Here is a 12,046-nt window from a genome sequence, read left to right as displayed (position 1 = left end):
TCTACAAGTAACCATTGTTAGATTCTTGTGTAAAATACTTTTATGTATATTTAAGCATATATAAATATACTTTTTCATCATTTTTTTGTTTTTGTTTTTTAAAGATTTTATTTTTTTATTTGACGGAGAGTGCAAGCACAGGCAGGGGAGCGGCAGGCAGAGGGAGAGGGAGAAGCAGGCTCCCCGCTGAGAAAGGAGCCCGATGTGGGACTCAATCCCAGGACCCTGGGATCATGACCCTAGCCGAAGGCAGATGCCTAACCAGCTGAGCCACCCAGGCGCCCCTTTTTCATATTTAAAAAAATATATTTTATTTATTTGACAGAGAGATAGAGATAGTGGGAGCAGAAACACAAGCAGGGGGAGTGGGAGAGGGAGAAGCAGGCTTCCCATGGAGCAGGGAGCCCGATGCGGGGCTCGATCCCAGGATCCTGGGATCATGACTTGAGCCAAAGCCGGATGCTTAACTGACTGAGCCACCCAGGCACCCCATTCTTTTTTTTAAGATTTTATTTATTTGAGAGAGAGAGACAGAGCAAGAGTGGGGGGAGCAGAGGGAGAGGGAGAGCCGACTCCTCACCAAGCGGGGAGCCCAATGCGGACCCTGAGATCATGACCTGAGCCGAAGTCAGGTGCTTAATTGAGCCACCGAGGCACCCCTACTTTTTCATCTTTTAAAAAAATAAACAATAGCTTACCATACACAGTGTTCTGTACCTTGCTGTTTTCATTTTAATAGTTCATCTTGAGAGAGTTTTCCATATCATGACAGACCTTTTTTTTTTTTAAACAGCTGCATGGTATTCTATATGTATTATACAATTCTTAAATTCAGGCTATCTAATACAGTCTGGGTTGCATGGTCACTCTAATTTATTGGCTTATGTAAAATATAATCTAGTTGTTAAATGTTTGCTTCCTGACTCCTTTGTGCTCTGGTCTTGTGTGTATGTCATCTTGTTTAACTTGCATTGTAACCCAGTATGCTGGGTATCCTTCCTCTACTCTACGTGACAGAACTCAGGCTCTGAAAAGTCAATTTAATAATTCATGAACTAAAGAATGCCCAGGTTGGGATTTGAACCCCAGGTCTGTTAGCCTCCATAATTTGTGATTTGACACAATTACAGTCTCTAAATGGTAGGCTTTATTTAGTACTTTGGTAAGCTAGTCCTTTGGGAAGAGGTTTGGAAGGGTACTGTTTTGGATATTTTGGGTGGGTGTTAAAGGCATTTAACTTTTTTTTCCGACTCAGGTATCCAGCTCACATAGAAGACATTGACTACGAAGAAGGAAAAGTACTCATCCATTTCAAGCGTTGGAACCATCGTTATGATGAGTGGTTCTGCTGGGACAGTCCTTATTTACGCCCTTTAGAGAAAATACAGCTGAGGAAAGAGGGCTTACATGAAGATGAAGGATCTTCTGTGAGTATCAAGTCTATAATGAGCTGGGTCAGCCGTTGGCTACTTTATGTTCCAGCCTTTGATATTCAGTGTGAAAGTCAGTAGCAGCTGGGGAACCAGTCCTTATTTAAATAGCCTATAGTTGCAACCCTGAGATCTCCATGGTGCCTGGGTCTCTTGAAGAATCTCAGTTGTCATCTGTCTATATGATATGATTGACATGACAGCTCATAAACTAACTTGGTTGAAAAGCATTGAGGATGAATGGGGACCTTGTCTCTTTCTTTTATACTACTGTATCCCTTCAGATCATTTATTAAACTTATTTGTTGTCTGACCATTTATTAAGCAATCATTCCACGTGGAGCCTCATATCAAGGTCTTTTATAAAGGTTTTTCTTTTTTTTTTAAGGTTTCATTTATTATTTGAGAGCTCGAGAGCATGCGCAGGAGCTAGGGGGCGGGGTGGGGGGGAAGAGGGAGAACAAGAAGCAGACTCCCTGCTGAGTAGGGAGCCTGATGTGCGGCTGGATCCCAGGACCCTGAGATCATGACTGTAGTCGAAGGCAGACACTTAACTGACTGAGCCACCCAGGCACCCCCTTTTATAAACTCTTGAGGGATACCTGGCGGGCTTAGTTGGTAAAGCGTGTGACTCTTGATCGTGGGGTTATGCGTTCAAGCTCCACATTGGGTGTGGGTGGGGCCTACTTTAAAAAAAAAAGCTCTTGAATGTCTTGGAATTGGACTATATTCCTTTTTCTAAATTTCATCGCTATGCCTGGAGCTTTTACTGATTTCAGAATGAAATATGAAGTATTAGTTTTGAGTTTTTTAAACAGGCATTGAGAAATCTGTAGAAATCCTGTTGCCTTTGGATCTGACTCACCCCCGGATTCTGTTTTTCATTTTAACCCTGGCCAGGAAACTTGAACTCTTGCTGTCTGTGTGTGTCCTTCCTCCCCCACCCCCATTGTTTACTGTTGGGTTGCCTGGGTGGCTCAGTCGGTTAAGCGTCTGCCTTGAGCTCAGGTCGTGATCCCAGGGTCCTGGGATCAAGTCCCATGTCGGTCTCCCTGCTCAGCGGGGAAACTGCTTCTTCCTCTCCTCCCTCTGCCTCTCCTTCTGCTTGTGTGCTTTCTCTGTCAAATAAATAAGTAAAAATCTTAAAAAAAGAAAAAAGAATTGTTTACTCTTGTCCAATTTGATTGCTCAGTATTTATTCTACAAACTGTATCAATGCAAACTGTGTGCTGGGAAAACAGTATGAAATATTAAAAGTGAATGGGTGCTTCCTTTGGCAAAAGACCCTTTAAAAATGTGGGTGGTATTAGGTGGCATGAATGCTGATTCCCTCGAGCTGCGGTAGGTTCCCTCCTTCCAGTTTGTATACTGGGTGTGTTCCCAGTGGTCCTAGGCTCAGGGACAGGGTAAGGATTTTAATCAGTACTTTGCTATGCCTGCCCGGACCTCCTAGGATAGGAAGAATCTTGTGTCCTGCCCTTTTGGTTTGACACCCAGTGTTGAACAGCAGAAACATCTTCCTCCATCCCAGTAGCCATCACCCCTTCCCACTCTTGTCAGTCAGCTTTTCTCACAAAATCTGGTACTGTACACGTACTATGAAACTGGATTGGTAACAGTCTTTTTGTGTTGTTTTGTTTTGTTTTAATGCTTTTTAGGAATTTCAAATAAACGAGCAGGTCCTTGCTTGCTGGTCTGATTGTCGTTTTTACCCAGCCAAAGTCACTGCTGTTAACAAGGATGGTAAGGCATTTTAGTTGTAATTGTTTTTATTCATGAATTAGGGGGGAGTTTGTAATATTAGAGTCTGATAGTGTATTTTCAGTATGTATTTATTGCCTAGGAATCCTCTCTTTTCAAGTTAATCACTATGTCAGGAATTAGGAAGAAATTATAAATAGAGTCAAAGCTGGGTTAAAAAGGAATTTGATTCTTTGCCTTCTAAATTTTAGTACTAGTTTTCCATAAAATAGTTATGGTTCATCTGTCACTCTGCTGGTAAGTGTGCAGGTTTTTGTCCAGGAGTTCCTAATATAATTGATGAAATAAGCCTTAATATTCCTTTTAATTATTTGTGAATAGCCTAGAAATGAAGTGGACATTAATAAACATTTCTTAAAAATATGCTTTGTGAGGGTGCCTGGCTGGCTCAGTCAGTAGAGCATGTGACTATGATCTTGGGGTCACATCGGGTGTGGAGCCTACTTAAAAAAAAGCTTTGTTGATACAACATGATTGAGGGCGGTCTGTAATATCAAAGCTTCTAGTTGAAATTGGGGCCCTGGGATTTAGAGCACTGAATTGGGATGCCTTTGCCAGAGTTTAGAACCTGTGAGGACTCAAGACTGGCAACATGACCCAATGAGGCTCATTTTGCTAGTACAAAGGCAGAAGGAGGGTTAAGAAGATAATATGCATGGTCAGCATCCTGACACTCAGAGAATAGACTCTGGGTCCGAGTGATAACCTTTTTTGGGGGGGGGGTATTTTATTTCAGGATGTTTGTGGTATGTCCATGATCTCTTCAGTGAATCTTTAGGCCAGTCAGGCCTTTTAGTACCAGTGTTAGTGGTGACTCTGAGGCCACATTGACTTTTCATTCAGTGAAGTTATTCAAGTATTCATTCAGCACTCTGTTAAATGCTGGACCTGGGGCTGACCAAGCTTTGTCTGAGAATGGGTTGAAATGGTCAAAAATGAACATACATTTGTATATGGCAGAACTTTCTGTTTGTCTTTTGCTACATTCACCCCACCTCCACCCTTCTAGCTGTTAGGCCAGTGTGGGTTAACTCTCCTAAGATGTAGGTTATCCTGAAAGCGCAAGCGCAATTCTCTTGCCTCAGGCTTCCAAAGCAAGGTTGTAGTTTTAAAATATCTAAGCAGTTAGTGATACTCCAGCTCATGGTTGATTAAGTCTTTTTGGATGGTCCTTGTTTCCCTAAATTTCTTTTATAATCTTGTGTTCCAAATAAAATCCCCTGTTAGTACTTTTCATATGTATCACTTTAGCCTAAAAATGTATTTTAAAGGAAAGCTTACATGTTATTAAATTGCCTTTTAGTAAATGACATGGTTTACTTTTTTAGAGTCTTATTTTCAAGATTAACAATGTTTTCTGCTCTTACTGGATTTAAATCATATGATATGAGATATAGGTGTTCTAAATGTGCATAGATGTGTTCCTGCAAGTCCGTTAGGTTGATTTATGCTGATCAATCATATTTTCTTCCTGAATAATATCCACTGTAGGTGGATATTTCCTTGGGGAAATGACTGGCCCTTAGATAAAAGTTGTGAGTAGTAACATGGTAATTCTGTAAAGGAGGTTGTAGAAAGGAAGCGACATTTCTCTTTGGATTCAGTGATGTCCCAGAGTTATATGGAAGATAGAAAGGAGGCCCAGGGAGTTGGGTGAGGAAGTGGCAAAGGAGAAAAGGCAGATTGTGTAAGAAGGGTTTGGGGAACTCTGGGAGCAGTCTTGCAGAGGGGTAGGGTGGTGTCCTGGTGGAGGCAGTAGAGGCTTAGGAACCTACTGTTTGCATCTAATATCTGCAGAGCCCAGAGCTGGGCATCTTGGATTTAAAGGGAAACAAACAAACAAAAACTAGTTCAAAGCAGTGTGAAGTAGGTGTTGCTATGTAGCCACCTGGAGGAGGCAGTACAGGAACAGAATGGTGCAGATAAATCATAAGGGGAGGAGTGAGGGATCCCTGTCTGCAGTTAACTTTTTTTTTTTATATGTCGATGGGTCTGGAATTTTTTGAAATAATCATTTAAGGACTGAAAGTCTTTGCCCAAATTATTGGCCAAAGTTAAGATTTTTAAATGTCTTTTAAACTGGGGCAACCAGAGCTTTGGAAGTTGTTTTAAAAAATATTTTTAGTTTATTTTCTCCATGAGCTAAAATTATGGGAAGAGTCTTCAGATAGTGATTGTCCCTAAAATGGTCATTTGTCATTCTAATAATATTGGTTCTGTAAGCTCTGAAGTCTGTCCAGCGAATTTTAGTTTATTGAAGGACATTGAATATGAGTGGAGATTTCTGCCAGAACCAGTTTTCCGCAGAGTTCTTGGGTCTGAAGTCCCTACTGGTCTTGAGACTAATTGGAAGGGAAAGGAGAGGAAGGGCATGGGGGAGGGGAAATCCTGAACGTTAGTGGAATTGGCTGGTTGGTATTATTGCCACACTGAAGGAATATGAAGGAAAGCTAGCCTTTGTGAGAGCTCAGATCTGTGCCTGATTTTGAGACGAGATAATGACTCTTAGGTGCTGCCTTTAGGTTAGATGTTATCCATGGGAGCTGGTGGACAGTTTCTAGTTCAGTATGATTCTAGTAATTGCAGGATGGGGAGAGACAGTGCTGGGCTCTTTTTTTCACTCTTTCCTTCGTATTTTCTGCTCTGCCTCAATTTCATCTGCAGCAGGGACCACCGCAGCCTAATGGCACTGTGAGGAGAAGCTCTGCTGGCAAGGTGCCCCCTTTATTTCCCGTAAAAGTCATACTGTCTTGTTGGTGCTGCTAGGAGTAGCTGGGCATATAGAGAAGTAACACCCTATAGTTTAATCTTTGGAAGGCGTGGCCTCATTTTCTTGCCACTCTTAACCTCCTTGGTGGTTTTCCTGAGGCTGAGCATTGAGGCTGCTGGCATTGGGAGTCTGGCATGATTGAAACACAACTAAGTGGCAACTTTAGAGTTTCTTAAGGCTGTAATTAAGCACTTGGAAACTGGGGAGGGCAGTGTTATTTAGCTCTTTTCACCTGGAATAACTCTTTGGCAGTGGCAATTAAGCATCATTTCATGTGAAGGCAGCCACGCGTGGTTAGCCTTGTTAGCCCCCCCCATCTGTGTTGGAGTAAAGGATGGGATTCTGTTTCCAGGGAATCTTTGTTCGGAAGCCATCTCTGGTGAGGTGACCTCAGCTCTTTGTTGGGGCTGCTCAGCTCCCCTTTGTTACACTGGGGATGGCAGAGCCACTTGTGTGTCAGGGCTTTGTGTCCCCAGTCCTGAACCCTGCTGCTCTGCAAGGCATGTGCTGGGGGAAACTGAAAGTAGGTTTGCATTTTCAACAAAATGAAGAATTGTTCCTTCCTGTTGATCGGTGGTTCCTTAACTTGCTTGAACAGGCGAATCAGGTCCCTCTTCCTTAAAATTATTCATATTCTTAGGTCACGTGTCCCTTGTTCTCTCAGTTCAGTCTTTGGTCCAATGCCTGAAGTGTGCATTTGTAACAGGAGATTTTATGGAAATGGTCTTATTTCTAGAGTCTCTTGTTGAAGCAGTTACTATTTTTTGTCTTCTTCATGCTGTAAGTGATCCTGCATTTGAAATGTGGGGATATTGGGACTGTGAACAGCTTTGCACAGAGATAAAAGGAGGATTTAGGCCCAAACACACAGGGGCTAGCCTGACTCTTACCTCTTTGTGGGGAAGGGGTTGGTGCTTCCCTTTTAAAGTGATTGGTGGATGGTAATAATTGGAACCACTTATTGATCCCTTGCTCTGTAACAAGTTCCTTTGCTAAGCAGTTTCCATATCTGATCTCATTTAGTATTCACACAAACATGGAAAGGTTGTTGCCATCAACCCCCCCATCATTTTACAGATGAGGAACTAAGCTCACAGGAGAAGTTGCTTGAGGTTACAGAGCCCGTACATGAATGGTAGAGCTGTGAACTGAATATGGGTCTGTGGGGCTTCAAAGATCCTGACCTGTAGTTTCTGCAGTACCAGGCTGCCTCTCTAGGGCAGAGTTTTCCTGAAATGGCAGGAGTTGTCAGCAGTAGGTGTTCATTGGGTGTGTGTGCATACATGCCTGATGTGATGGTGGGTGTAGATGGTCAGTACTTTTTTGGAGCCTGGTGGTGTCTTGGGTGGTGTCTTGAGAGCCCCGAGTAGGGGTCAGGATCTGGTCCCAGTCCCTGCTCTGTGATTACTGGCAGTTCACTACCTGTTCTTGGGACTCATTTGAGCAGTTAGAACTCGAAGAAAGAATTAGAATAGATAAGCATTTTTAAGAAGTTGTTGGCTACAGAACCTAAGCCCATTAGTAAAATTGCTAAGAAGAAAAGATGGGGGAGGGGAAGGTATACTGCAGACATGTGCATATCCCTCTGCTCAACCCCTGAGGCACATGTACAGGAACCTCAAGACATTGAGAATCCAGGGCGCCTGGGTGGCTCATTTGGTTAAGCTACTGCCTTCGGCTCAGGTCATGATCCTGGAGTCCCGGGATCGAGTCCCGCATCTGGCTCCCTACTCAGCAGGGAGTCTGCTTCTCCCTCTGACCCTCTTCCCTCTCATGCTCTCTCTCTACCATTCTCTCTCTCAAATAAGTAAATAAAATCTTTAAAAAAAAAAAAAGACATTGAGAATCCATGTTTGAAAACTTTGAGTCTCCTATTCATGGCATTCTGGAATTCTTTGACTCTTGGAGATGAGTGGGATAGAGAAAGGGCCCTTGAGTCACAGTTATGGTAGATTTCAAGAACAACAGATATCTATCCAGAGTCACCTGTGCTTCCCTATTTCCTTGGTCCTACAGAAGATCAGCTTTCTATGCATCTCTGTTTTTTTTTCTTACATCCCTTCTGCACCTACTACTGCTATAAGGTTGTCTGATACGCTGAGTTCTTAACCCCCAGAGGGGCAAGACCAGGAAGCTTTGTTTCACCTGGCATGTGTAAGGACAGGGGCTTCTTAAGGGAGCCTGAGGCAGGGGGCCTTTGTGTTAAGGATGCACTTATTTTTCTGTCATTTATATGTTATTTGTTAGATGTTTTCTGTGGCCATGGGAAAGCTCTATTGTCAGCCACCCACAGGAGGATTCCATGAGAACACATTTATTTTTATTTATTTTTTTAAAAAAGATTTTATTTTTTTAACACACACACACCCACACCCACACCCACCCACCCACCCACACCCACCCCTGAGCTGGGGAAGGGGGAGAAGGAGAAGCCTAACAGGATCATGACCTGAGTGAGCCTCAGGCAGATGCTTAACCCGTTGAACCACCCAGGCGCCCCGGGAAGACATTCTTTTAGTTGTACAGGAACCATTAAAGTAGATTTGGGGCCTTTTTCCAGAAGTGGGCCTAGGCCACCATTGTCCATGGGATATGTTGTTTTTTTCCTTCTGATTTATTGAAGCCCAAGTTAGGCTGTGTACATGATCAAGGGAGAATGTTTTAAGATGATCCTTTATAGTTCTTTGGCAGTAAAAAGAGTCAGGGCTGGGATATTGCTGTCTAAGGCCAGTGATTCCTGGGTACCTTTGGCCATAGTGTGGGTAATTTTAGAATGGCCATTGATGCTCTGGGTCTCTGGTTTGGACTTTAGGCTGAGGGACTTGAGGAATAGGCAGTTTGGGGTGGTGGAAGAAGAATTGGTCAGAGGTCAGCAGAGAGGCTTAGGTTCTACTCCCAGGTCTGCTTAGCTCTGTTTTAGCTCTTTTTGGAACTCAGGGCATACCCCTTCATTTAAGGCCTCCATTTTGAGCCTGCCATCAGGAGTAAGCTTCAAAATTGACCTCAGATAGCTGAAAATGTCCTTCTGGATGTTTGAAATGTCTGTAAAAATGGACAGTTTTCATTTTGATGTAGTTGATGCTAACTTTCTTTCTTGGTAAGATAGTTGAAGAGGTATAGGCTTGGGTGTCTTGTTGGCACACTTGATATTTAAGATTTAATGAGAGTTGGGTTCTTAATGCCCCCATCCGCAGGCTGGCCAGAACCATGTCATGGTTGCTTGTAAAGGGTATGTTTAGAGTTCCATAGCATTGCTTATCATTGCTTCTTTGCTTGCCAAATAGAGGCAGGAAGACAGGATCCCAGGCCTTTGTTGTAAGAATTCATCAGTCATTGCTGAGCTGCCTTATGTAGAATCCCTTATCATAGCCTCACATCTTATTGCTTGTTTTAACCAACCAAACACAACTATATATCCTTGTATCTAGTTTGCTAGACACTTTGTTCTGTGTTGGTGATACTTGTGACGGATAATCAACTTTGTTTTGTAATACCAGGAGTAAAGTTCGGTAGGAATTACTAATTGTCTGTGGCAATATACCAGAATCACCTGAAACACTTGTTAAAACACACAGTTATTTTTGTGTTGCACTCTGAGGTTTTGATTCAGTATATGCGGAGTGGTGCTGGTAACTTATATTTCTAAAAGTCACCAGGAGTTGTTGATGCTGCTGGTCTGGGCACCGTACTTAGAGAAGCCTGGGTCTACAGTGAACCAGATGCTGTGTGAGAGAGAAATTGGTGTGAGATGTGGTCCCTGGCCTTGGGGAGCCTGCCTTTGATTTGGTATCTGCCTTCTTTATGAAGGTAGATCTAATTTGAGGTCCTGCAGGCAAGGTGCCAAAATGAGTCTTTGAGAAGTTCAGAGTAGGGAAAAACCTTTCTAGTCAGGAAGTCAGGAAGCTTTTACAGAACTATTGTGGTCATTTGAGCTGAGTGCTTAAGGGTCAATGAGTAGGACATTCTAGGCCGGAAAATACTTTATAAAGATGTGGAGGTGGAAATGTCACAAGGCGGTTTCATTGGGTGGCAATTAGCTCATCACTTTAAGTTGTGTATTGGTAATGAGAAACAAAGTTTGGAAAATAATTGGGCTAAGATTGCATTGGACTTTTAACACTACAGAGTAAGGCTTTCATTAGAGGTGGCTGGCCATTGACAGGGGCCTATTTAGGACTGGAGGGGAGGGGTGGGGTGGTTTGGGGAAGGTAGAGAATGTATAAAGAAGGCGGTAACTAGCCAGAAGGTCTTTGGCATCCTTGTTGCATTCTTTTACTCCCAGGGATTTTTTTTTTTTCCTTCCCTGTTTGGTGGCAAATTGATCCTGAAAACGTACTGACCATGTTTACCAGTAGTAAACCATTATGTGGTTACCAGTAATTCACTGGTAATCTTGACAAGATTAACTGTGATTTTTTTTTTTTTTTCCAAATCCCTGGCACCAAAGAGGAAAAAAAAAAAAAGAAAAACAAAGGTGAGGTGGGGGAGAGGTGGGTTCTAAGATGCAAAAGTTTGAAAAATTGGTTTGAGTGCAACTAATGAGAACTTTTGTAGTTGGATGCCTTATTTGGGAAGAAGATTATTTGGATTTTCAGCTTCAGTCTTACAGCAGAGTGATTTTTGTTAGATTTCTTTTTCTAATGGAATAAAACTGGTAAGGTAGCAGGCACCATTTAGTGTTTTGGCCAAGTCTGTTTAGATGTTGTAACATGAAGGTTATTCATGTGGATTATGAGATGAATGTGACCTCTAAAAACATGATACCTTTAGTAAGCAGTCATGTTTCTTTTAAAGTTTAAAAGATATTACTACTCTTAAGCCCAGAAAATAAAGATTGATAAAAATTAATAATTCACCAAGCAATAAATAAAACTGCATTTTCCTCACATTCTTAATTGTTTTACTGCTCTTTGTTCTTGGCCTAAATTCAATGCAATTCTTTTTTTCCATCAAAAAGCAGATGGATTTTGATCTGTATAGATAAAGAGAAAACTTACTATGTAATCTTGACTAACAAATGAAGGCATGCATACTACTTATCTTGAACATAAATAAGACTGCATGTGTTTCTTAATATTTTAATTCTCATACATTTATTATTGTGGTTGGAACTCCCTTGTGTTTATGCTTTGAAAAGTTTTGTTGCTTTCATGAAACTGTAAGTTAAATCATGATATCTTCTTAAATTTTAGGTACTTACACTGTGAAATTTTATGATGGAGTAGTTCAGACTGTCAAACATATTCATGTCAAAGCTTTTTCCAAAGATCAGGTGAGAAATGTGGTTTTGTGCTTTGTGGTATGAATAATGCTAACATTGTAGTTCTGTTTCTCAAAGATGTTACATTTGTTTATGATGGCAAAGTATTTCCTTCACCTGACACAATTTCACTAGAAAGCCATACACAAGTTTTCAGAAATTGTTAATATTTGTCTCTCTGCCATTTCCTGTTATCTCTTTTCCTCATCTTTTCTCAAAACTGTCTGGCTATTTTATTCTTTTTTTCTCTATCCCTGTGCCCTGTTCTTAGAGCTGTTATAATGCTTGAGGAAACCTAGAGTGTACTTTCTCCTCTTCTAACTTTGTCCTTCAGCTCACGACCATGACTTGGTGGTTTCAGAACTATAGTTTGGCATGAATTTGGCAATTGCTTGTGCTAGATATGCCTGGTTTGAAAATTTTGTTTCCTGTTGTTCCAGGCACCATGCATGTATTTGCTTGAGCATGACACAGGAGTTTTGATACAGGAAATGTGGGCCATCTAGAAATGTTGGGCCTACTCTTTTCATACATTTTTCCCCTTTAGTCTTTTTCATGTTTATGCCTTAATGAAATAGTTGGGAAAGCAAGATCAAAATTTGGGTATTGATGTTTTAAAACTTCTGATTGTTACTACTTGTTAACTTTTTGAGTAGTTGTTGATGTGACGTATTTGGTGATCCTGGAACCTCTTGTGTCTTTTCTTATGATCAAATGCCTCTACTTATCACAAATTTTAGTAAATTCTTCTGTACATACATATATTTAGCAATTTCAGAGGGTTATGTTTCATGATATCGTTAAAGGTAGCCTTAAGAATGTTTT

At 41.5% G+C, this 12,046-nt stretch overlaps 1 protein-coding gene across 2 annotated transcripts in view; it reads left to right on the top strand.

Moving 5' to 3' along the window:
- PHF20 (PHD finger protein 20) overlaps positions 1-12,046 on the top strand; it is a 146,133-nt gene that overhangs the window by 57,755 nt on the left and 76,332 nt on the right. For both annotated transcript variants that reach the window (XM_025876428.2, XM_025876427.2), the window contains exons 3-5: positions 1,256-1,427; positions 3,089-3,173; positions 11,154-11,233. In XM_025876428.2, coding sequence (XP_025732213.1) covers positions 1,256-1,427; positions 3,089-3,173; positions 11,154-11,233 — 337 coding nt within the window. The remainder of the gene's footprint in view (positions 1-1,255; positions 1,428-3,088; positions 3,174-11,153; positions 11,234-12,046) is intronic.

The sequence above is a fragment of the Callorhinus ursinus genome, unplaced genomic scaffold (assembly GCF_003265705.2).
Source record: "Callorhinus ursinus isolate GAN/ISIS: 27379988/994484 unplaced genomic scaffold, GSC_fseal_2.0 scaffold38, whole genome shotgun sequence".
In the NCBI taxonomy this organism is placed as follows: Eukaryota; Metazoa; Chordata; class Mammalia; order Carnivora; family Otariidae; genus Callorhinus; species Callorhinus ursinus.
The sequence above is the reverse complement of the archived record's forward strand: the minus strand, read 5'-3'. Positions and strand labels throughout refer to the sequence as shown.